The 27,431-nt window shown below is 39.9% G+C and overlaps 1 protein-coding gene across 1 annotated transcript in view; it reads right to left on the bottom strand.

Moving 5' to 3' along the window:
• Positions 1-27,431, bottom strand: part of TOP1 (DNA topoisomerase I) — a 104,133-nt gene that overhangs the window by 64,712 nt on the left and 11,990 nt on the right. Inside the window, exons 3-4 of the mRNA XM_019636901.1 lie at positions 12,242-12,344; positions 1,104-1,227 (exon numbers count right to left, since the gene is read on the bottom strand). Coding sequence (XP_019492446.1) covers positions 1,104-1,227; positions 12,242-12,344 — 227 coding nt within the window. The remainder of the gene's footprint in view (positions 1-1,103; positions 1,228-12,241; positions 12,345-27,431) is intronic.

Genomic DNA, 27,431 nt, shown 5'->3' with positions numbered 1-27,431 from the left:
TGGTTAGTGCCTGGAAATGACTATTGAAGAAGCCTCTCTTATTTGAGAATATTTGGTCTCAACTCTTGGGGCACCTTGATCACAGACTGACTCTTCTTGTTGAACAGGTGAGCTGAAGGTCTTCATATTCCTTTAAGACTCATTTTTTAGAATTCTTGAGGATGACTTGTCCAATTCACTGAGAAACGTCTCCCTTCAAAATAACAGCTTTTTGCCATTAAATTATGGTAGGGCCTCCCTCCCACAGTAAATACACTCCACCGCTTAAGGATTTGCCCTTGGCAGTGCAGAGAGGGAATAGAAAGTAAAAGTTATTGTCTTTTCTCATTTAGGCAAAGTATATTCACATTCCCCTCCTTCAACTTCCCATTTTCTAGATTTGTCAGACACTCTAGGTCTTTCAAAAATCTTCACGCATATACACAAAGGGATACACACACAGAGTACAATACAAAAAATAGTGTATAAAGCTACCTCTAAAAGGGAAAGATGGAGGCCAGTGAGTCGGGGATAATGGGGAGAAGTATTTTTTTCACTGTATTTTCTATTTTTTATTGTCTGAATTTACCAAGTATCAATGTTAGTTTTTCAAAAACTACAAAAAAAGCAATTTTTAAAAAGTCTGTGCACAGCACTACTCGTTCACAGCCAGGTGAGCTGAGCCATTCTGAGAAGGCTTGTACTGGTTATGCTGGAATCAAAATCCAGAAAAGGGACCAGCATCACCAAATTTTCACTCAAGAAGAACCTTCATTCAACAGAGGACCAGCACAGCATTAGGCCTTCTCCACCCAAAATAATTCCTTTTCCCCATTAAAGAAAACTGACATTTCTGGAACCCTACGTCCTCAATTTATCCATTTTCCATATAAAGTAGGATAATGATATGGACAGATTTTGTACTATAAATACAGTCAGTGTGTAAAGAGCTTTGGTTTTCATAATTTAAGACTGGCTGGCTCTAAAGTCTCCTGACAGAGACCTTTTCATCCAAGACCAGGGGATCTCACTATGCAATGAAGGTGCTTTCATTACTTGCTTTAAAAGGTAAACAAAATGAAAAGTGCATTCCACATCTTTCCATTCACCAGAAAGTGCTGTACCTTCTCTTCCTTTCGTTTTTCCTTGTCTCTGTCTTTATGTTTATCTTTATGTTTTTCTGAACTTCCATCTTTGTGTTTGGTTTTCTCCTTTTCTTTGTGTTTCTTTTCAGAATCTTTATGTTCACTGTGAAAAACAAGACACAAAGCGTTAGCCTAGAGTAGGGACCATAAGGGTTCATTTCACAAGATCAACTCACAAGATACCCGGAGATAACACGAACCATGGAAACTTACAATGCTTTATATAAACAGTCCTGACAGAAGGTTCAAGTAGAGGCTTTTGGCTACAACAGACTTTGTTCACCTTGTTGGATTTTTTTATTTTTCGAAGGAGCAAAGGAACCAAACAGAGAAACATAGTCATTCTAAACAAACCAGGACATTTTTTTAAAGTAACTAAGAATACAAAGCAAACCCCACTATATTTCTACAACATTCTACCAGCAAAAAACTATAATGAAAGCTCCAACTTGAGCATTCACATCTGATGTGAAGGGGTTAAAAAAAAAATCACCGAAAACGTAATTTGGTGGCTCTGTGCCAGACTTGAGACATATCACACATGTAGCCAAGCCAGGGCTCTTGTGCATCGAACACCCCAACACGGTGCATGCTTCCTGCTAGCTTTAACTAAAAAAAGTTAGTTACTTGTAAATTAGGCTTATAAATCCTGCTTGGTCCTTTTCTCACAGTAAGAAAAGACCTCTCTAAAAGCAAAGGCATGTCCTGTGCTAAATGTTTAAAAGTCTTGCTATTAAAGGGGTTTGTGGACATACTGCAAGTATTAAAAAAGGCACTGCCCCCCTGGAAACCAAAATATGACATTACAAAGCCAAGGGCCATTAAAACGTTCATACCCTGAGATCCAGCTCATAGAAATTTCTTTGGGAAATAGCATTACATAAAGATGTTCATTTTTATGCTTCCCATAGCAAGAAGCAAACAAAAATGAACAAACTACCACCAAGAAACTAGATGTAATCTTAGTGAGTAATAAGAGAAACTGTAATATATCAAATTAGGTAGCTAATATGCTATAATTTGAGTCCTACAAATATACATGGAAAACGTTTATGACACAAATGGAAAAAGGAATATAGTGTTCCCTTGGTATCTGAGGGACTGGTTTCAGGTCAAACCACCCCCTCCTGGCGCAGATACCAAATCTGCAGGTGCTCAAGCCCCTTATATAAAATGTTGCCGAACAACGCACAGGTGTTTGAAATGACTGTAGCTATATAAAAACGTGCATGTGGACACACACTCAAGGGGAATGAGCAAAAATCACACGCTTGTCTTCTTCCGTGTCCTGGCCGGACGGTTTAGGAACCTTGCTCACTAACCAATACAAACCATTACTAACCAATACATTCCACAAGTTGGCAAAAGGGAGCTGGAAATCCAGTGCTATGAATCAGGGGTTCACCCCAGATGCGGAACAGCTGACAGGAACAGTCAGGCCTACAGGCTGCACCGGCTATTGCCTTTCCCACCATAGACTGTATTTCCCATCTGTCACATTTAACACCTTCAGCCCAGAAAAAATAGATTTTACTAGCAATGAGCTCATTAGGCTACATCCATCCCATGAAGTTCGTCCTAAAGAGATCTGGCCACAATACTTGGCTACATCGAAGGCCAAAAAGGGGGAAACAAAGAATGGCAACCAATTAGGTAAGAGCCACAGAACTTGGATCAAGAGAGCATCTGTTGTCACATGCATCTCTGTACACAAAGGGAGCTCCAACTCAAGATGGAAGTTTGGCTAATAAATAAGCAGACAGTCTATGAAATCTAGCCAGGAAGGCGGGGGGTGGAGGTGGGAGGAAGCTAGCAGAAGCAGGGCTGCAGATTAGGGAAGATCCAGGAACTGCCACAGACTGGGGGAGTGGGGGTTCGCTTTCCCTTGTTTATATATTCCTCCCTCTATGCTGCGCTCATCAGGTTATTTAGATGTGCGCCACACATTGAAACAACAAGTTTCTACATGAGCAAACTTTTCTTTTTAACTCATGCGGGCTGAGCCTAGTTCAGTATGCTTGGAGGCACATGGTGACCAAGTTTTATTACTATGCTTTTTTATTCTCAGCATCGTTATGATGTCACTCTACTCAATGTGCTCTCGTAATCTGTTTTTACCAAAATACAATGTTTTATCAAAAACATTCTTTTATTTCTTTTTTTTTTTAATTCTTTACTTGGTACAAAAATGGCTCCCAATTGCATTAACACTCCAGCTTTACTCGTAGAATGATGGGTGAAATAACAAAGTTGCTGAGATTGCAACTGATCCTTCAGGAGTTTATACATATGAGATCACAGGCACATGATTTCGACATTACCAGCAAAATATATGGTAATATCACTATTCATTATACAAGCATTGTAGTTTTAGTTTTTTTTTTCTCTCAAACATTAACTATGAGAGAAATTAATGGTCATCTATGCAAGTTTTGCTTAAAAGCAAAAAATTGGGAGCAACTACAGCCATAATATTGACGGATAAATATACCTTTTCCCCCAAAGTAAGTAAAGAACAAAAACCCTAATTTGCAAGCAGGCACTGTGCATGGTGTTTCCACATACATTATTTCATTCAATCCTCACAACATTTCTGGTGAGGTAGGTTTTATTATCCCTTTAGACTGATTTAGAAACAGAAGAGCCAGTGGTTCAGTCTCATTCAAAGTTACATGTTAGAAAGAAGTGAAGTGAAGAGTTAAACTCAGCATTTCCACCTCCAAGTCAGAGCACCTCCCACTAAATCAATACATTACATTTCCATGAAATCAATACCTACCACTTAAGGTAGAGTGGCATTAGAGACAAACGCAGAGCCAGTCTGAGATTTGATATTAAGGTCAAAACTTTATTTTACCATCAAGCAGAAACTTTCTGGAACAGAGATCTTGGATTTCTGAAATGTTAAAACCTTTTGGGATAGCTGGCTGCTCCTCATTCTGTCTTCCCACAAAACTATAAATGGGTGATTCGGGAATCTAAGTTTAGAAACACTCTATCTTCCTTTAGGTTCCACTTTCCCCCCTTCTTTCTCAATGAAAGCAATTCTTAGAACATTAGTCTGCTTCACTACAGAACTGGCTTTCTGGCCTTTTGGCAATCACAGCACGGGGCCTGTAAATGTACGTATACCCTCCGGCGCTCAGCTTTGCTATTTGCCATCACACCAAACAGAGATCAGTCAGGGAAAAGAAGTCGACAAACGACAAGGCAGTGAGACAGTACCCAGGCCACCCTAGGAAACTGGAAAAAAAAAAAAAAGTCAAAGATACTTCCTCTGCCTGCTTGCTAGCCAGAGGGAAATCTATTCAGGAAATTCAAAGTTCCTGTTAGAGTAGTAACCCCTTTGTAGGTCATAATTAATCAGAAAGACCAGAATGAGATGAAACTACCAACTTGGCTTTCCAAAAGAAACTCACTCTCCCAACTGTTTAGATGTTAGGAGAGCAGGTTTCGATTTTTATACTAAGGGAGCTCAGATAATTCAGGGTTAAGGACTTCTTTTGGTACAAGGCATTCCATTGAGGACTGTTATAAATTTGGGTTTATGGAGGCCTCTTAGGCCTCTGTACACCATGCTAACAACATGCTATCTACTTGTCAGGTGCTGTTCCTGCCCAGGCCTCCAGAAAGAGAGCAGGGAGGGGGAGTCCTGTCCCTCCTCCATAATCCCCACAGGGGCAGGAGTGCTGGCAGGGAGCAAGCCCCAGTGCCAGTCTTTCCCAGTAAGAGCTACCTAAAGTAAGCAGCGAATGCATCTGGGGGACCCAGGCCTGTGATGCAGACGCTTGTCTAAGGCTATGCCATGCAAACTAGAAGCAGGCTTTAGCCAGTGGGATCGGTTAGGCTGGCTCACCATCATTCAGGACTTCCTAACATGTACCTCTTTTTCCAAAATATTTAAAACCAGCTTGACTTTTATGGTGGCTTAAAGAGCAGCAATACCTTTTCCACCAACAGAGAGGATGGAAATTCTGGCCAGTGCAGAAGGGGAGTTCATGTGCTGGCTGCCTGTTTTAAGAGATGTTACTCTTGTCTTTATACCGATTCTACTACTTTTCCATACACAACAGACACAATAGGTCAAAGTCACAAAAGGGGCTTTAAATACAACCGAAGGTTACATGCTGGCCAGATCGGAGGCTGTAGAGCAAATGATTGAGGTACTGAAGAAACTTCAGTGGGGCTGGGCTAAATAAGAAAAATAAACGGAAAGAAAGGCTTAAAACTGGCCACAGTAAGGAACAAAAAGATGTGAAGAGCTAATACATTTTAAGAAAGACTTTAGTCTGGGATACACGGAAGGCCAAACTACAGACAGGAACTGGCATTCCAGACCCTCTGTAATGGTCACACTTTGGGATAAAATATGAATTTCATCATCAAGGTCTCCGGGAGAGAAAACACCCAATTACTGGCTATGCACAGATGCTGACTCCTGGGGCTCAGAGCTCATATCTGCCTAAGGGTAGATCCACCACACCAGCAGAATCTGGATAAGCAGAAGTCAATGCCAAAGACAACAAATGGAAAGATTCAAAGCCACCTCTCCAGAGTGTTCATGCCTATCTTATGTTTCAATTAGCTGAATTCCACTATGGAAAAAAGTAACCTACACTATTTTTAAAGCGATGATGGTGAAACCTTTGGTCTGTGACTCTTGATGGAACCGAGAAGACAACAGAGAAGGTTGACCAGGGTCCCTCTAAGGCACTCAGGCAGAAAGAAAGGTGGGAGAAAGAGTGGGAGGAGGGAGATGCCAGGAGGGGCAAGTACTTCCTTCTGCCAGGAGGAGAAGGCATCTGCTGCTTCTTTAGGGAGAAAAAGAAAACACTTGTCTGACATTCTGGGAAGCTAGGATGTTGGCTATGGGAAACTATTTAAATCTCTTAAAGAAAACAAAAAAACAAAAAGTCTGTCCTCTATCTCCAATAAAAGTATTTAATAGATACTTGAATACCACTAAGTGCCTGGCACTTTTCTAAGCAGTTTAATCTCTATAACAAAACTGAGATATGTACTAGTATCTCCATTTTACAGATGTGGAAACTGAGACAGGTTAAATAACTCACCCAAGGAAACACATCTAATGAGGGATAAATAGGATTTAAACTCAGGTAGTCTGGCTCCAGAGTCACGCACTAGACCACTGTTACAATACTTCCCAAACAAAGCAAAAATAAAATCACTGCTAGGGGTCGAAGGAGTCTCCTGATCTGTGGATAGGACTCAGCCACTAGCGGCCAAGGGCACGAACTCATCCCAGCTCCCTGCGCACCGTCAAGGCAGCGAACCCCTGCAGGCTGCAGTCAACAGACTCATAGGGCATTCCTATGGGAGAGCCGAGAGAGCTTCACAGCTGAGCAAGGAGGGAAGCCATGGACCCTTCAAGGAAAGCAGACAAAGCTTAAATGTTTGTTAAATAACAAATTCTAGGTAAATTCAAAAGTTGCCTCTGGGAAAAGAATGCAGCAGCCAGTTTCTCAAAAGCTCTAAAAATAAAGGTTTCTTAATCTTTATCAAGTTACTGCTCAAAATTACAATTATCAGAACTTTTGAGCTGAATGGAATCTCAGAAATTACTTAATCTTTTGTTTGCAGACCAGAGAGGACAGAAGTGCCCAGAGATACTCAAGCCAATACGTATATTCTGAACTCCCATTCCCTCCCCTATCTAAGTTCCTTATCGCTATTAACAGGGTGAACAGCCACCCAGTTATCTAAGCTAAGGAGCCCTTTTCCTTAGATCACTCATACCATTTGTGGTTAAATTATGTATCTCCCTTTCTCAACTATTTTCAATGGCTTCTTGCTTCCTTCAGAATGAAGTCCCAACTTTTTTTTTTTAATGCCCCAAGTTCTTGAAATAGCTTTTAATAGTTTTGCCGCAAGCCACTTTTTTTGGCCTCCTTTTCTATTATCCCATCCTCTGTTAATCCAGGCATCCACCTAACAGGGTCCTCCCCAGAGCAGTACATTACACAAGGCTTCCTTCCATGTTTTGTTCATGCTTTTCTCATAGCCTAAAATCCCCCTTTCTAGCCATCACCTTCCTCTGTCAAGATCTTAACCATCTTTCAGTGGCTGGCTCAAATGCTAGTTCCACCATAAAATCTTTTTAAAATATGGTTCCAGTTCATTATAATAGGGCTAGATATAATTGAAAACTAGGGCTCCAAATCCAATGTTATCAATAAGTAACTACTCAATTCAATTCAACTACCCAAACTGACAGCTCCACTTTATCTGAAGGATATTCACGTGGGTTTGTGGTAATCATCACCATCGCCACTATCATCTCACTTATTTGGTACGTGGCAGCTTCCAAATGAATTCTTCCCCCAACAACCTTGAAAGCTTGACCAAGGTCATTGTTGCTGTCAACACTTGACCAAGATGGAAAATGAGACCCGGAAGTTAACTGGCTTGGATTAGGACACACAGGTAGTAAATGTAGGGCACACAGCTAGTGAATGACAGAACCTGGCCTGCCGATCTCTATTTTAGTGCTTTTCACTACATCACAGCGATTCTCATGCGACTGGTGGTGGTGCTCAGTTCCTCATTTCTAAACAACCTAGCCTTCTCCACCTACCCATGTTAATTGTCCATTTCCCCTAGACAGGTTGATGTGTAGATAAACGAAAGACTTCAGTAAACAGCTTATAAAAAAAGGAGTTAACGTATCTTTTAAAGTTGATGACATTCAGAAAAATTTCCCCTAATCTGAGAAAGTGTTGTTTAGTTCCTGTGTATTTTCCTAAAACCCTCCATTCTCCCAATTCTAATTCCGGGAGGATTTGGAGCTGAAGGGCAAGCAGAAACCTAAAGCATCCTTATTCTCCGATAGTTCTCACACTGACTGTACAGATGAGCACTGCCAACATGGCTGGAAAAGCACTTTTCTTCCTCTTTCACAGCAGTGCTTTTCTGTCATCCCTGGCTTTCCACAAATTTGCCACTCTAGCCTGAGTGCCAGGTTTAAAATTGGCAAGAGATGCACAGTTGAAAACTAGCAGGAGGAATCTTCTTTTTCACATGATAGTCCTTTATTTTCTAAAATCAACCCCCTTCCCCGCCCCCCCCCCAATTGCTTTGAATAATGTTGTTTACAGAAGAGGTCTAGTATTAAAGATAATTTACGGCTAAGAATGCAACCTTTCAAGAGAAATATCTGGTGAGATCCTACAAGCCCGGTTTTTCCCTAGCATCTAATAAGAATATTATTTTGTTTCTTGAGAGGATATATATATTTATTTAAAAGGACCTAAAGTACTAAATATTAATGTTAACAGAAAACAGCAGTGTCAGAGATAAATAGAAGAAATTATTTTTATTCGATTATTGTATAAACTCTTCCTGTGATGTTACAGGCCAAACAGGAGAGAGTCACAGATTGGGTTTTCATAGGGTCAGACATTAATGAAATTAATACTTCCAGTGCCAAAAACTTTTGGGATTTGAGGCCCAAAGAGAAAGAGGCAGTGCCTGAAATGATCTGTCACTTTAAAACTTGGGCTGCCTATCACATGCATATGAGAAAGATGCTTATATTTAAATACAGTTCAGCTTCGCTACACAACTAACCTTCCATAGGGAGGGAGAAATATTTTAATTTTTTACTGGAAGGAAACATACGAGGACTCAGAAGTGCTGGTTTCTCATCCTCGCTCTGCTACCATGCTGCCTTGTGACAGAGCATTTCGCCTCCAACTCTTGTCCAAGCAAAGAAGAGATAAGGTAGAATGATCTTTAATACCATCTCTCTTATTTGCACCTGGAGTGAGAACAATGAAGGACAGAGCACAGGAGTCCGATGGGATCCCGAGGGGTGGGTCCGCATCCCACTGTCTCTCAGCTGCAAGGCTGCTTTCCCCTTCTCTGACACTCCAAGTATGCAGTACATGTTACTATGCAGGAGGAAGATGCCTCCTGGATTTGGGTCCTAAGTGCAGCCTAATGAGAAAGGATTGATGCTAATGTCTAGCAGAGAAGGAAGGAACATAGAAACACATTACTGTTAGCCAAGTGTTGGAGTAAAGTGAAGCATTTTCAAACAGAACTTGCTAAACATTAATCATTCTGGGCTTCAGAGATGATTAAACGATCAAGGTTTCCTTAATTTGCTATAGAAGATAAATAAAGGAACCCAAAACTACTAGAAAGATCAGAAGTCACTTAAAAAAAGAACATGGTGTACAGGATTTTATTGAACTTTGTTGAAAAGAGGCAGTGTGTCAGCAGAGGTCAAACAGGAAGTACTTGAAAGTGCTTACAACACATCATCTGCTTGAACTGTCTTAAACTTAATGTGAATTAGAGATCCAGGGCTGCATTTAGTCATTATGTATAAACAGAATCTCGGGCCAGGTTTTTCCAATGCCTCTTGGCAAACAGGCTATTATTAAGTATTTCGATTAGAAATGAAGAAAATATCAAAAGGTACAAAATTGCATAGAACAAATTCTTGAATTTGCCTGTGCTATAATCCTGGGAAAGTATGCTTTGATAGATGTATAAAATAACATCTCCCACCTCTGTAGAGCAGTTCACAGCTGAAGAGCTTTTATGCTTACTGACTCCCATGGGTGCCCCCTCTGAAGCATGTGTTAATATGAAGGAACTGAGGGAGACGAGACAGCTGAGCTAGAAGCCAAGACCACGTGAGACCTAGGTCAAGGCTTCTCCTAGACAGAGGTGATTAAGCTATTGTGGACTTTTCAAGAAAAATGACACCAAAATCACATCCTTTTTTTTTTTTTTTTAAAAAGAAGATTCTGGTAAAACAGGGCAGGGCTAAACTTATGTCCCAAAGCCTCTATGCCACCTCTACCTAATCTTTTCTCCCACAATTGTAAATTACGGTTGGTGAAGTCAATGTACCAAAGAAGGGATCAAGTTTTAAAAGCTTATGTTTTCGATATAAACCTCTATCTTTTAAAGTCTTTTTGGACAGATTTCTGGTAACATAAAAATTAGCATTTCTTCATTTGATCTATAAGCATTTTCCTCAGGTGATGAAGTTCTTCATGGTCAAAGATTATAGTTTTTTGGCACTTCACATCAAGTAGCAAAGCATAAACATGGCAGGCAGGATAAAAATACTTGTTTGACATGATCCAGCAATTCTTCTAAGTACATACTCAGAATTGAGAGCAGGAACTCTAACAGATACTTGTACACAATGTTCACAGCAGACTTATTCACAATAGCCAAAAGGTGAAACCCACCCAAATATCCATCAGGAGATGAAGGGTATAGACATACAATACAATATTGTTCAGCCATAAAAAGGAACATAAATTGGATATGCAACAGCATGGTGAATCTTGAAATCATTATGCTAAGGGAAATAAGCCGAACCCAAAAAGGACAAATATTTTATGATTCCATTTATATGAGGTACCTAGAATAGGCAAATTTCAGAGATAGAAAGTAGAACAGAAGTTGCCAAGGACGGGGCTAAGAGAAAATGGAGAGGTATTGTTTAATGGATTCAGAGATTATTTGGGGTGATGAAAAAGTTCTGAAGATGGATACTGGTGATGGCTGTATAAATATTGTGAATGTTGTGATTAATGCCACTTCAAAATGGCAAACTTTGTTATGTGTATTTCACCAAAACACAAAAAACTTGTTTAAAAAATAGATGGCCAAAGGGAATTATCCTGTAGAATACCGTGGTTATGTGAAAAGAAGAGAGAAGATGGTAACTGTTATATCCACTCACTGATTTAATAAACATGTACTAAGTGCCACCTATCTATATTAAGCCTTGAGGAAGTAAAACGGATACAACAGACCCCAGCCCGGCTCCCAGGGACATTAAGAGTCTAGTAGGGCATACAGAAAAGTAGAGAGACAATTACAACAACCAACACAACGTGGCAATTACTGTGATAGGGAAATAGTCAAGGTGCCAGAGAGCAAACAGAAGTGACACTTAATACCTGGAAGAAGTCAAGTCTAAGCTGCAATTAAAAGAAGGCTACTACTAAGAGGGCAACAGAGTATCCCAGAACCAGTAAAGGCATGTTTTAAGGCCTAGGGATACTAGAAAACATGCTGTGTTTGAGGAAATGAAAAGAAGTCCAGCAAGACTGGATATAGAATGTGAGAGAAGGGTAAATGGCAAGAGAGGTAGCAGAGGAAGAGAGCCAAAGACTGTTACAAAATCACTATGCACATTATGAGGAGGTAAAAAAAAGTGGCCAGAAAGGTGGAATAGGTTGGAGGCATGAAAACTGAGGGAATTCTTGGCCCCAGAATATGCTGTATTTTGGCAAATGTTCCATGTGTTTCTGCTGTTGAGTATATAATATTCTATGAATGTCAGTTAAGTTGATTGATGACATTCAAGTATTCTACATCCTTAATGATTTTCTCTCTGCTTATACTATGCTGTCAATTGAGAACACAGTAAAATCTGAGTATAATTATGAATTGTCTATTTCTCTTTGCAGTTCTATCAGTTTGTACTTCATGTATTTTGAGGCTCTATTAGTGTATTAACATTTATAACTGCTATATGTCCTCCTGATTAATTAGTTCCTTTTATCATTATGAAATGAATTTCTTTATTCTTGGCAATAGTCTTTGCTCTCCAGTCTGCTTTGGTAGGTATTAATATGGGTTGGACAACTATAAACTGGAGAAGATGCATGTGAATTGAGACTGAATTCAACTACTGAGGTTAAATTCACTGGAGTAGTAAAAACACAAACTCGATGATCAAGTGGTAGGAAACGAGTGAGTGTGGGGGAAAAAAAGACCACAGGAGTGGCAGATGATTAGTTAAGAAATGTTCCCACTAGAGAAAATGCCATCGTGTGTTACAACGAACCCATAGCTCACTTACTTAAAAATTCTACTTTTAATGAGGTGTATATTGAAAGAAAATCACCATACTTGCTTTGTACATCATGATCTGAACAATGGCATCCCCACTAGGGCGTGAATTATCAAGGTCATCATCTTAGCCACTCTGGAATCACATACACTCTCTTCTTCCTTTGCTATCCAGCTATTTCCCTGTGGCTCACGTTAAGGCCTATTCTAGGTGACCCAGGCCACAGCCACCCACTGCTGAATGAAGGGCTTGCTGGTTCCACCCTTACCTGTTGCTATGTTTGGACTTTTCTCGGTCCTTTTCCTTGTCCTTCTTGTGCTCTTTGTGCCGGTGTTCGCGATCTTTGTGTTTATCTTTGTGTTTATGAGAATCTGCAACCATAAGAGATGAGTCAGTTAAGGGGAAATCATAAGCTATCTCCTGCCCGCCTACCTTGACAAGCTGGTCAGGAAGCACAATGACAGGATTCAAAGGGCATGACAGCTAAAATAGCACATTCCACTGGAAGGAAAGATTTCACAAAACAGCCCAGACAAGGCATCCCATTTCCCTGCCTCTAAAACCAAGACATGTTACAAATGTGTGTATGTGGGGGGCCTGGGGGTGGGGCAGGGGCATCTTTTCATGTGTTTATTGGCCACTTATGTATCTTCTTTGGTGAAGTATCTCTTCAAATATTTTCCCCACTTAAAAAATACTTGTTTGTCTTATTATTGAGTTGTAAGAGTTCTTTATATATTCTGGATTACAAATTTTTTGTTATATATATATATATATATAGTGAATACTTTTTTTTCCCCTAGGAGATTTACAGAGGCAAGGGACAGGGTACATTTTTAAATCTATAAAGATGTCCAGTTGTTCCATCACCATTTTTTGAAAGCACAGCCCTTTCCCTATTGAACTGCCTCGACTTCTTTACTGAAAATGTGACCTTATAACCACAGGTCTATTTCTGAACTCTTTTCTATCCTTACACAAACAGACACTATCTTAACTACTATAGCTTCACAGTAAGGTTTTCTTTTTCATAGTAAGTTTTGAAATCAGATAATATAGTTTTATTCTTTTTTCAAAAAGTTTTGGCTATTCTACAGTACATCTTCTGTAATTCCATACAAGTTTGAGATTCAGTCTGTCAATTTATTTTAAAAAAAAAAAAGCAAAAAAAAGCCAGCCGGAAGTTTGTGTTTATAGGAAAGTTTGAAATATTCTTGTATCTTTTGATCCATGAGCATGGTTATCTTTTCCCACTTATTTAAGTTAGTGACTCTCAAAATTTTAGTGTGTATCAGAATTAACCCAAGGACTTATTAAAAAACACTGTTCAAGGGCCGGCCGAGTGGCTCAGTTGGTTAAGAGCTCGCTTAAGAGTTTGAGCTCTGAGCAACAGCGGTTCGAGTCCAGCCCGAGCTGAGCAGCCGCTGAGCTGCCAACAGGAAGCAGGATGGCTCAGCTTTAAAAAAAAAAAAGAAAGAAAAGAAATTTAAAAACACTGTTCAACTGAGGTCAGATCAAAGTTGAGTATGAATCAACTGGAAGCTTATATATGGAACACATGTGTGGTGGTTTCAAAATATGTCCAACAGGGCCGGCCGAGTGGTACGTTGGTTAGGAGTTGGCTTGGGGCGCCAGCTCTGAGCAGCAAGGACCCAGGTTCGGACCCCACATGGGGGCCAGTGACACTGCCCTCTACAGCTAAGATGGTGAACAATGGCTCAACCTGGATCTGGGCTGCCGTGAGTCGCTGGCGACAGCGTAGGCTGCAGCCCCTGCTGCAGTGGGCTGCCATGGGCTACTGTGAGTGGCCGGCAGCCGGCTCAGCTGCCAAGAGCCGCCATCCAGAGGCCGGCAACCCATCTGCCTCAGCTGGGAAGAGCGCAATGATGGTGCCAACTTGGGCCAGTGAAGCAATGTCCTCCACAACTAGACTGAAGAACAAAAGGACAGCAACTTGTCTATTCCCCTTCCCCAATTCCCCAATAAAATCTTTAAAATAAATAAATAAATAAAATACGTCCAACAGATTCTTTGATACTCCTCCTTTCAAGAGGTTATGGCCTAATTTCCTTCTCCTTGAATATGGACTGGACTTAGTGACGCACTCCTAAAAACAGGATAAAGTGGAAATGTCAGTATGCAACTTCTGACAGACACCAGGACACAAAAGGCACTGGATCTTCCTTCTTGCTCTGAGAGAAGCCAGCTGCCATATTGTCAGGACACTTAGGCAGCCCTGTGGAGAAGCCCACATGGTAGGGAACTGAAACTCCCTTACAAGAGTCCTGTGAGGAAACCATCTTGGAAATAGGTCCTCCAATCTCAGTTAAGCCTTCAGATGACTGCAGTCTCACGACAGACCGTGAGCCCAAACTACCCAGCCAAGCTTCTCCTGGATTCCTGGCTCACAGAAACTGTGTGAGAAAACAAATGTTTGTTGCTTTAAGCTGCTAAAATTTTGAGGTAACATGTTTCACGGGAACAGATAACTAATAATAAACATGTATGAAAAAGACTAGAAGACAGACACCACAATTTAACGTTAAAAGTAGTTATCTTTGGGTGGTAAATTTTTGAGTAACTTGATATTTTGTGTACATACTTTGCCTTGTTTTCCAATTTTTCCCCATGTAAATCACTTTTATAAAAGTAAGTTATTTTTTAAAAATTACCAAGCTTTAACAATTTATTTTGACAAGTATTGATGTAGACAGGGAAAAGTAGTTTAATTCACTAAAAAGCACTAAATTTAAAAAGGAAACTAAGTAAAAGATAAATTGAAAGTAATCCCAAGTAGGTTTCAGATAACTAGTCTGCCAATAAAATTCTTTTTCAATGCAAAAAACTTCAAAGTTGATTTTAAAGCCAAGTCCCCAAGTTTTCTAAAGCAAGTGCTAACCTAAAAATGTAAAACCAAAATATCTGATCAGAAACGTAAGATTGTAGCTCAATAATCCACTGATATAAATAAGACCTAGGTCAAAGTGTACCTCATTTAAAAAGAAGTTATTAATGTTGAATGTCAACTATAATCATATATTCACTCATATATATTCATTCATGGAAGTGGAGTACAACATAAGGTATAGAATTGTAACAGCTATATACGATAGCAGAGGGGCAGTAAATTGGAGGAGGGGGTTATCACTTTGTGAGGGGTGTAAATGTCTAACTATTACATTGTTTTGTACACCTGAAACCAATAAAAAATATTCAGAGAAATAATAAAAAAATAAATTAATAAAAAAGTTATTACATGTCTACTATATGCTCGAATTGTGTTATATATGCTGTGACAGGTATCAAAAAGTATAAAATACGGCAACTTCTTCAAATATCTGAATGACTATAGTATAGCTGCTAAATTGTCCCACGCGGCAGGCTGGGTGGGCCTTCTGAGGAGAAATGAGAGGCCTTCTGAACACCAAAAGTGTGTAAACAAACTAAATCATCACTGACAGGGAAGTCGCAGAGATGATCTACAACAGGTAAACTGATAGATAAATAACTTCTAAAAATGCATATGGAAGTACTGACATCTGGAATTTGCTTTAAAATACCTCAGGTTAAAAAACAAAAACGGGGAGTAGGCATATGGGGATAGATAAAACAAGACTAGCAAAAGGTTGAGCTACTGAAGTGGGCAGATAAGATACATAGGAGTTCATTATACTACTCTTTCTACTGCTGTATAGGCTTGAAACTTGCCATAATAAAAAGTTAAACACTATCTTTAAGCGTCTTCACTCCCAATCCCTTATTTTTTCTTATACGCATACAGCAAGGAGAAGACTAGCCTACTCCAAGAGAGGATTCTTGTTAAGGAGGAGTAAGAGATAAAGTTTGATAAAATTAACCCAAAAGTCAAGGTGTCCTACTCCACGGAGAACGGTGCCACTTCAAGCAGAAAAGGAACAAAATAAAAGCCATACTTAAGGAAGATTAATTGAAGGGCAGTGTGGGTAGACAGGTAAAAGCAGAGTAAGGGGTTTTTGAAGCAGTCTAGAAAAAAGTGATAGCAACGGGGCTGAGAAGGAAGGAAAGAATACAAAAGCACGTTGAGGAAAATGGAAGATGAACTCAGTTCTAGGAACTCACTGGCTATGTGTAATAAATAAATGCAAGGGAAGAATCAAAGAAGGCGCAGAGCTTTGGAGTCCCTGTGACTACAAGAATGAGGTGGCTTTGAAGACACAGGAAGGCTGTGTACAACAAAGGTGGGGAGAAGGAAAAACACTGAATGAAACTAATGAAGTCACTTTGTATTTAAGGTAACAGTGGGTCATCTGACTAAAGACGCTGGGTAGAAGAGAAGCCAGTATATGAAAAAGTGAAGCCAGTCAGGGCATACTGATCTATATCCTGCATGGTGAAAATGTAGACAGCTTGCCAATGGCCTTGAAGATGACTTTTACTATATACCCTTCCCCTTAACTGGAAGTCATCTAAGAATAGATACTGCTAAAATGTTTTGGAGAAAGGATTTTGCCACTTCAAGCATCTGGTTAAACACAAAAAGAACCATGTTGAACTTAACCGATAGATTAGAAATGAAAGATGCAAACCACTGCATATTAAAAATTATCAGAAAACCTCATTCAGTGTGAATTCAGGTCACCTAACAACCTCCTGATAACAATTGTTTCGATCCCCAGCCTTCAAAAATGTGAGATGAAGGCATGACAGGAAGACCCCTGAAATAACGCAGTCTTGAGAGAAGACACAAGGTAAGTAGCAGCTAATTCCTCTCACTCTAACTTAACTGGAGTTCCTCCATCGGATAGATAAATAGATAATGGAATGGGAAATCAACATCTTTTGTTATCTAATGTGTTCCTTGAAGTTAAGGATGATTTTAAGTTAGAGACTTCCAAATGACAAAAGAGGAAAAGTATCTCTGTCTTCTCTGATTACAGAATAGTTGCTGGTTAGCTGACCTGATAGTTAATATGCAAAAGAAAATAAAACCTTTTACTACTGGATTAAGAATTATATTCTGAGTTCTAATTCAGTTTACAACCATTTAAAATATATTCTTAAATCGAAAGCACTCCGCTAAAGGCTCAACAGACATGGACTATGCCCTCGAGGAGTTTACAGTCCAGTGAGGTGGTACTGTAATTAAGATATGAAACCCAAACAGCCAGGGCCCAAGGCACTAAGGGTGCTAGATAGGTGCCGGAACCATGCTAGAGTACTTATAAACATTGTCTCATTCAACCTTCTCACCACTCTCATAAGGAAACATTAGCCCCATTTCACAAAAGATAATAGTAATAGCTATCCTTTACTTAGAGTGTACTCTGAGAAAGGTAGTATATGCTTTAAGTATCATCTCTAGTTTTCACAACTCTACCAATTTCATCAAATCTAAGACACATTTTTGCTTCTTAACATTTCATTTCATTTCATGTAGTCCCTGTGACTACAAGAATGAGGTGGCTTTGAAGACACAGGAAGGCTGTGTACAACAAAGGTGGAGAGAAGGAAAAAGACTGAATAATGATGAAACTAATCTCTTAACATCTCTGAAAAAGTGCATGTAGTTCCTATAATCCCTATGGAGGGGGACTTTGACAATATCTAACAAAACTAATTTACACTCTTTTGACTCAGCAGTCCATATCTACTAATTTAGCTTGAAGATAGACTTTCGAGGCAGAAAATTCATTCTTGTTTACATATACATGAAAGCAGAGAAAATTAAAAGTCAGAAGAAACTTTTTTTTAAATTTTAGACTTGCCGGCCTGGATTAAAATTCCTTTCCTACCCCCAAAAATCTCAAATGTCAATGGCTGACATTAAAGTAACAGTGTTTTAATTGTATCATGATGCTCCTATATTTAGAACTACAAAAACTTTTTATAGAGGTACAACATTTTCCCAAATGTTTATACGTGAAACATGTGGGTGTCATTACCACCATCTCTTAACATGATGTCAGAATTTTCTACTCTTCTACCCTGCTACTTTTCAGTAAGGGTAGTAGGGCAGTAGGAGTACTTAATTTATGGGTATTTTGAAAAAAGTCAGAGTGTAAAAAACTACTGAATCTGGGTTAACTGCCTCCTTTGTTTCCAAGTGAAAAGTAATATAATGAGGGGAAACAGCCTGGATCCACGAGGGCAGTGAGGAGTTAACATAAGCTTCCTCCTGGTGGAGGCATTGTTCGAGCTAAGTCTTACTAAAGGTTAAGAGGGAGTTAGCAAAGTGGAGGAGAAAGGCATTCTTGGCACATGAACCATGAACATCAACTACATTATTATTATTATTATTATTACTATTGCTGAAAAATTCATCTTCTCATGACTGAGCAAAATTGAAATATACTTCCTACCAGCCAGGAAATGGTAGAGTTGATTTTTGTCAGGGGCATATTAAAAAATAAAATCCCAGAGTTATTTTAATTTGCTTCTCTAAAGTCATGTATCCCCCAAGCAGTTTCATAAAAAAAGATACAGATAAACTTCTATATCTTGTAGGTTTAGAGTCCTAATCCTCTGCTTAGATAGAAGGGAAAGAAAACACCGAGGAATAAGAAACTTCAGTATCAAATAAGTCCAGCAAAATTTGATCCAACTGTTACCAAGTCCCTGAAAGCTGGCATAATCCCAGGATGACAATGAAACTGTAGTTTTGGAAACCAGGTACACCGAGTCAGCCCCAAGTAGCAAAAATCAGTGTCAAACAAGGCATAAGATGAACAGTTCACTCCCCACAGGGGACCCAGACACAAATTAAAGGAAGTCAAGCCATAAAACACTTGTTAAATATGTTCAAGAACGATGCGATGCAGTTAGCACAAAAGATCATGGCTAAATCCTAATGCCGATTACAGACATAACACAAGTTGCAGAGTGCTGGAAGGGACCTCTGACGGAAGCCGACTGGTTCAACAGAATGAAAAAGATCTGATGCAAATCCTTGTTCTACCACTTATGTTATGACCTTGGGTAAAAGTCACTTAACTACTGGGTCTCTAAAAAAGCAGCATAGGTCAGTGATTAAGAGCTTCAAATCTCTGTTCATCATCGACTTGATACTTGTGATCTCTCTTACAGATGAAGTAACCGGGGTTCAGAAAATTTCAGTGATTTTACAGAATTTTATTTCAAAAAGCAATCAAATTCTTCGTGTATGGCTGTAGAATTCCCGACTAATTTCCACAAAATGACAAACATGTTGACAACTGTCAATAAAGTACAATTATTACTGAATCCTTTTCATGATTAATTTACACAGATGAACTGAGCCTACTCAATCATTCCAAATAATTTAGGGTCCAGGTTCTACACAAGCATTTAAGGCAGCAACCATGCCCATTCACCTTGCCTAACTAGCCAACGATGATAAAAGGCTATCTGATTGTCCTTCCTGTACAGACCAAGGAAAGAAAACCATTTGTGAAGAAAGAAGTAAAACTTTGGCCTGCTTTAACAATCCTATACACAGAAGCCTAAAAAACACAGGTTTTAAGGGATACACTGATAACACCAGTAAACCCCTTGCCCCCCCCCCATACAGAAAAATCGCTTGCATTTGTTTAGCTGCTATCAGCAGGTGGCTAACAATGTTGCCAAACCTATTCAGCCCAGGGTCTCTAATGCAATCACAATTCAACCCAAGTGCAAACATTTACACTTTATTCTTAAGACAGAAAAGACTAAAGAATGGCAACAATTACTGAATTTTATCAACTATTCTGCAATCTTAAGGCATTTTGCCACTCCACCACTCTTCTAAACTATTAGGGTAATCAGATGGGAGCAAGAGAGAAGAGTCCTTTGCTTCCTTATAAACAAAGGCAGAGAAAGACTTTTCTGGTATAAAGGGAATGTTTTGAGCCAGACCTCTTTACACTGACTTTTGATGACAGGATTTAAGCGTTAACCCAGCTGTGGAACATGATGGGCTCCTCCTTCAAAGATAGTCATCAAGTCATGTGTGTGGCGGATGGGGAACAGAATTATTCAACCAAAGGGGTACTCAAAGTACAATTCTGTCTAAGAGAACCTCTGCTCATCTCTGACACACAAATATACTACCAGTGCATTAGGGAAGTGAACACTGGAACCATTTGGGTGAAAACACTGAGTGAAGAAATTAATTTTCTAAAGAAGATATTTATCACCTGCTCATTTATTAAATCACTTCTACTGGGACAAATACTTGCATCTTCTCCTTCCTCCCTGACTTTCAAAAACCCATGGATACCACACATCCCTCAAAGCTGGGGTTTAAACAAAATCAACATTTCTGCTTAACACTCTACACCTAGTATGTTCTAACACTTTAAAAGAAGACTGTTTTTGTCCAGGGCAGATAACAAGCTGGTCTCAGCGATAAAGACTGGCATCCGGGAGTGTGGTCAGTGTCAGGGGTGTGCGACTCTCCCTGGAACTTAATTCCCAACTAAAAGCAGTCAGGAAGCCTAAAAGCCCAAAACCGGAAAGGGGATGGTTTGAGGAGTCAAAGGACCCTGCCCTTCCATCTCGCCCTACACAGTACACAGCTGTCTAAATTCAGACTTCACTAATGTTGGTCCAGTTTCAATTCAGGCAACCCAGTCTGTGATCCATCTTAATGGTGGCTGCTTTTAATCTGTAGCCCACAGAGGAGTCCTTATCACTATTTTACAGCGATTCTCAATGAGAACATTTCCAAAATTCTAGGGCATAGTTAATAGCCTTTCAAAGTAAGCAGGACAGGGGCTGTTCTGCCTAAAAGCTCAAAGAGCTCCTGAATTTAAAAGAAAAATGTTGGGAGGATTCAGCTCTCAAAAAAAATCCTTAAAAACTCAAAAATGAGAAAACCAAGTAGTAGCCTTTCCATTTTTTAAAGTCCAAACTATCATCTGTTCTCCCCAAATGTGTGTGCTGCATGTAAGCAAGACCTTTTGTCATGGACAGGCTTGTTCATTATTGAAATTAATGGGGTTCACCCATTAGGGACCTGGTACTTCAAGCTAATAAAAGAAAACCAACAAAAAAACCCTCCAGTTGAGAAGATGGCAGCTGGAAGTCTGAATATTTCTTCTTTCCTTAAGGAAGTTAGGGTACACAATATTCATTCATTCAAGTATTTATTGAGTGACAGTGCTGTGTCAGGCATTGTTCTAAGTACAGGAATACGGCAGGAAACAATATAATACCAAGTTTTGCCCTTGTGAACTTCCATAATAAGCATAATACCCACCCACCCCCAACCCTTCCAAACAGAAGCAACTCTTCAATGAGTAACTTTCAAAGGGAGGGAAAAAGGGTCTCCATAACTGCCCAAGTTTCCGTAGACATTCCAGAACCAGACTTCAATGATGCAGCTGGAAAAGGCTTTCATAAGAAGTTAGGAAGGCCAAGTCAAAGGGTCAAACTTAATCAAATGAAAGCTACCAATTATTTTTCAAAGTGCTTCAGTCCTTCTCAATATTCAATACTTGGTAAAATTTCATCATCAGAAACTTAGAAGTACACTGCATGAAAAGACTCAGAGTTGCTCAAAGACAGGTGCCCAGCCTTTTCAATTTTGTTTTTATCAGCTCAGCAGCACAACTTCAAATTTGTAAAACCTGTCACACTTTCCAAAGTGTCCACATCTTAAAAAATGCCACAAATTGGCTTAAAAACACTTTAGAGACCCTACCTTAGTTCTTAAACATCAGCAACTCTGTGACATTACTGGTCAAATGTTGTCCTTAAGGGCCTTGCCATGCAAAAGACACCACTAGCAGCAGCCAATTGATTTGCTTTAGGGCTCAATCCCACACACAAAAAGGGTTAAATGGTCAGAGGATGTTTTCTCTTCCTGTCTACTTCCACATTTAAATTTCTTTGGCTCCTTTTATGCTTTTACAACACTACAATTAACTTAATCTGTCTTTTCTGCTCCTTCCTGTCTGTGCACCCTACTTTAACTTATTTTACAACCTTCTCTCCCACCCTACTCCTTCCATTATTCTCCTTAAATTCAAGTTCATCTTCCTCTCTTCCTCTGGCTCACATTCCCAGGGGCCAATTAATTTTACTTAAAAAAAAAATCAGATTTAAATGATGAGACCACCAAATTGTCTTCAAAAAAAAGTATATGTCTCCTAATTAACTATAAGAAGTCTTCTGAGCTGGCATTTCTAGACACAATTAAGGGCCAGAACAGGCTGCTCACTGTTATATAACTATGTCAAAAACCAAATGACATGTTTTAAAAGTCGATTCCACTTTCTAATAGTAAAAAGATGTCCCCAGAGAAAATCCAAGTCTCTTCTGTAGTATCCTCATGGGGTCCTAGGTAATTTATTTCTCTGCTCTGGTCTCAGTTTTCTAATGTATAAAGTGACCTCTACTGGCCCATTACACTTCCAGTCACAAGAATTCTATGACCTTTAAAAATAGTTTAGTTCAAATGGATTAAGGTAAAAAAAATTGTTTTTAATGCTTCAGAGCAGTGGTTCTCAAACTTAGTCCTGTGTTGAGACCTAGGACTTACCAGACAATGGATTTTACCACAAATTCCAAGTGACAATCTACTGTCCACAATCATATTTTGAAAAACCTGCCTTGTTGTTTCTTGGTCCTTTGAGCAATAATTAATACCAAATACCAACCAGGCACCTGCAATAATAAACATACTACCAATTTTTTCAGTTTCTATTTCAATTATGTCTCTCTGTTCCTTTAAAAGGCAGGTACAAGGTTGTTGTTTTTTTTTTTAATTTACAGCTGAGACTACTGAGTCTCTACAATTGAGGAAGAAAGAGGTTGTTTTCACCTGCTACTCTCCCAGGCCCTATTTGAGGAAGGAAGAGCTACATAAGAGGTGACCAAGTTACCCCAAGTTATGTAAGAAGTGGGGTGGTCAGGCTCTTTAAACCAAATTTGTGTTTGTTATTTGGGCATCCGTGGGCAGAGCCATACTGGGAGAGAAACAGGTAACTTTGAGTCCTGCTAGTGGGGCTCAGAGTTGGGAAAAATGAATGACTAGAAAAAAGATGGATTAAGACAATGAAAGTATATCCACAGGGTTCAGATGAGGTCAGGTGTTGCTTGTTCAGCATCTCAAGTCCAGAAAGATGAGTTAATTCTTGAAGGAAATGACATTGAACTTGTTATCAAATTCAGCTGCTTTGATTCAACAAGCCACAACAGTTAAAACAAGGGTATCTGAAAACTTGGGGATGGTATCTATGTTTCTGAAAAAGGACCAGTTCAGCAGGCTGATGAGTAAGATCTAAGTTGTCCAGTTACAGAAACGCCAAGATGTCAAGGGATTCCTCAGACTTATTTGTCATATTTTAAAGATGCAATAAAAGTCATGTATTGATTTGAAGGGGAAAAAAAGACTTATGAAACTGCAAGCTCACAGTAACTTTTGACACTAGGCTTACAGAAGCTACAAAGTAACACGAAAAGAGTCCTGTGAGCCTCCTGTGATACACACAGCAGGACTCAAGTCAGGTAAGCAACGGGCACTGCTTACCAATCCAGGGTCAGTGAGATTTTTCTGTAAAGAGGCAGGCAGTAAATAGATTAGGCTTGGCGGCCCATTTGATCTCTGTTGCAGGTACTCAACTCTGCCAGTGTGCAACAAAAGCAGCCACCGATTATATATGTAAATGAGTGAGCATGGCTGCATTCCAATAAAATTTTATTTATGGACACTGGAATTTAAATTTCATATAATTTTCCTGTGCCATGAAATACAATAATAGTATCTTTTTTAAAAAATGAGGTGTAACTGACATGTAACATTATATTAGTTTCAGGTCTATTTAATAATATTCTTTTTGATTTTTTCCTCCAACAAGTGAAAAACATAAAAACCATTTTTAGTTCATGGGCCATACAAAGAAAGGCTTTGCAGCGCCCTGCACTAATTGATGGTGCCTAGAAACTGGCCCCTGGAGAGAGGTGCCTCTCTCGCTCGGCTCAGCGTGTGAGTGAAGAGCATCCTCCCTGCTTCACTGCCTTCTGACTCCTCAGCTTTCTCCTGATACCCAGGCTAAGCCTGGCTCCCACCTTTCTTCTTTCTTCAAACAGCTCACGAATGGCCATTTATCAACTTGACTTAAAAGTGGTTAAAAATCTACTCCTGCTCTGCAAAACCAGACAAAGTAAGTCGCATGACTGAGAACCCTGAAAGGGAGGCCAATGCTGAGCCCATCGCTCATTCTGTGTCTTAAACAGCAAGCTGGTTAAATTTGTTTATCCCTCTTGAAGTGGAAACACCGTACTTGTCCACGTACTGTAACCACCTCTGATGAAATTCCTTAGTAAATAAATAAGCAGACTTCAGAGACCTGTCTAAAATGGGGGAGGGAGGGTGGTTCTAGTTAACCCCTGGATGTTAACAAAAAGATCGTTTTTCTTGAGTCCTCAAATAGAGGTTTTACTGATTTCTGGAATAACTGGCTCCAAGCATAAGCTGAACTGCTAAAAAAAATAAATTATCCAGGGGTCTTTGCTTTCCTTAACAGGGAAAGGATTACACATTAAAGCACAGCCGAGCCTGCTGGTCAATGATATTAGTCTGGTGAGGCTCCAGTGTAAATAAAGGTGAGTGCTCTATGAAATGAGAGCCTTTCATCGGACACCACAAAGGTAGTGCCTCCACTACAGCCTGGAATTCCCAGGAGGCAAATGAGTCACCTAGGGTCCCTTTACCTTGTTTTCTGTCACATTTAAGAACTCAGGCTGTGGCATCAGATAGACCTAGATTAACCTCCCAGCTCCATGGATTACTTACAAACCACACAGCCTTGAGCCTTAGTTTCTTCAAAAGTAAACAGGACACAGTAAATGTGCAAGTAGCAGCTTTTTAATCTTATCCCAATTCCATTTCTTCTTCCCATCCCCCAAAATAACTGATAATGGGAAGCTGAAGCCAGAGGAAACTAGATCAGTTCCCTGGTCTTTAAGCAATGTCCTCAAGGTGTTCTCTGAGACTTCATATGCCCACTGTTATCAGTGGTCGTCATAGTGACCAAGGCTACAATCCCATCTGGTTCCATCAGACTAATACTGTCTAGCTAACTGTGAGCCAGATTACTTAAGAGTAAGTAAGGTGCAGCCTACACTCACTATGACCATGCAAAAGAGCGGCAGACACCAGGTGCAGTGTAGATGCCGAGTTATGATCTGCTTTTACTATATAAGCAACACCTTGGGTGAGTTAGCCTCGAGTGCTGTTGGCTTGCCGGTACAATCTTAGATTCTCTATCTTAATGTCAGACATCCCATTTATACAACAAATACAAATTTAACTTCTTGTTATAGCAACATGCTAAAAACTTGCAATTTCAAATGAAGTTGTGGGCTCATACCCATCATTTTAAAGGATAATGATCTATAAAAATGCATACAAATTTAAGTTAGTCTGTTTTGTCAACTACAAAATACATATGACCTACTTCATGGGAATGCTGAGGTAAAATGAGAAGTTATTCAACCCAAAAGACCTTAAATGTTCATCTTTGTGTAGCACTAAAGGGGTCAGTAAAATGGAGAGCTGTCTGAACTTCTAACTGCTTTGGTAAACACAACTTCACCTGCCAGTCATAATTCCTCTTAGCATGTCACCCAGGATAAGTCAATGTCTACATACAGAAGAAAGACTGTTATTCAAACTTGTAACACACCAAATTCACACCTGTTTTGGATATTTAAGTTCCAAGAGCCCCAGCCACCCATATTCCAAGCAAAATCTAAACCTGAGTTTCTTTGCTCTTACTTTGCAAATTTTATCTAGAGCCGTGCTGTCCAGTATGGTAGCCACCATCCACATGTAGCTACTTTAATCTTAAGTAAAATAAAATTTAAAAATTAAGTTTTTTGGCCACACTTGCCACATTTCAAAGGCTCAATAGTCTCAAATGGCTAGCAGCTACCATATGGGGCACCAGAGTTATGAACAGTTCCATCTTCACATAAAGTTCTATCTCAATCAGTATGGACTGAAATGCATCTTGGATCCAAGTCAACGCCTTCCTTTTGGTGGTAGGGAGCACCATATAGTGTGATTTTCACTGGTCACAGCTGACAAGGCCAGGACTGAGAATTGCTTTGTTCTGAACTCCTAGCCTAGCACTGTCCACTCCCTGCTGGAGCCCAGTCAGGGGCCGTTTTCCGACACGGCAAGGCTCCGTGCTGAGTGTGCCTGGCTAAACTGGCCGTCTCTAGAGCAGGCAGGCCCCTGCAGCAGAGCCCCTGGAGAGCCAGAGCTGCTGAGTGCTGCTCAGAGAACATTTCAACTAAGGTCTAAGGAGTCCACTGAGGTCTAAGTCTCACCTAGATAGAGCAACTGCTCTAAGCTGCGGGAATACGACAAACAAATCCCATTTTACTAGCTCATCTTTGTTCTCCAGACCCAAGACAGAGTTGGAATTTTTTACTCTTGCCTCCAACAATAATGAACTAGTACAAGACGCTTAAGATGGGTATTTGCATTCCACATACTCTTATTCAGTGAATCACATTTTCACAAGGACACCCCAACACTGAAAATGCTTCTCCTTTCCCAGGAGGCGAAACTGAAAAGGGACTTGTCTAACCTGAAAAGGTACCTTCTAGGGCCAGCTCAGTTAGGACAGGCCCATTCCTGCTGGCTTGTGCTCCTCTGCTTCTACTAAGTGAGACTTTAAAGCCTGGGAGGTAGTGAAAGTGACTACAAACCTCCTGCCTAGGCAGAGGAATCCACAGCGCAGTCTCAGCTGCCTTTGTTTCCAATAGGCATGGGCCTCAAAATGTCCCCAAGGCCACAACTTTTCTGGCCATAAAGCTGTCAGATGTGTTGATGTGTTGCTTCATACATCCTATCACTACTAATTCAACCAAGGGGCCCTTTCTGTCTAGACTAGTGTATCACTATTGACTGTGCTTGAAATGCACAGAACATCCTCTGGGCTGTAGCCTGAACACACATATGTTCTTTAGAAGCCTTTCTGGTGCTAATTAGGTAACTGGCTCCTTTTTATGCTCCAGAGAAAGCTCCTCCCATTTGCAATTACTCCAACTTCATAACTATAAGTACAACTATTGAACAAGTACTGAAGCCCAACCACGGGCTTTGTGAAAAAACAAGAACACTGCTTAAGAGGCTGAATCACTAAGCAACTAGTTCTAGGCATCATATAAATGTCAAGACTAAAGAATTTGACCAGTAGTTTATTTTATCAGTCAACTTATCTTATTCTTGTCAATCATTTGACTTTGGGGAAATCGCAGTACTAACTACTATTAGGCGCTCTTTTACATGACTCTGAAGTAATTATCCCTACTTTCACAGATGAGAAAACTAGGATCCGAGTTGTGACTTGCTCAGGGCCACTCAGCTAACAAGAGCTGAACCCAAGTTTATCCAACTCCAAAGTCTGTATTTCACTGGTGAGCATGTGGACTTTGTCAATTGTCTTTCATTCTGCCTAAAACTGAGGCTCAGCAGGAGAAAGTGAACTTCAAATCGCACTCGA

This window comes from Hipposideros armiger, unplaced genomic scaffold, assembly GCF_001890085.2.
Source record: "Hipposideros armiger isolate ML-2016 unplaced genomic scaffold, ASM189008v1 scaffold_31, whole genome shotgun sequence".
NCBI classification, from domain to species: Eukaryota; Metazoa; Chordata; class Mammalia; order Chiroptera; family Hipposideridae; genus Hipposideros; species Hipposideros armiger.
Note: the sequence above shows the minus strand (reverse complement) of the source record. Positions and strands in the feature narration are given on the sequence as shown.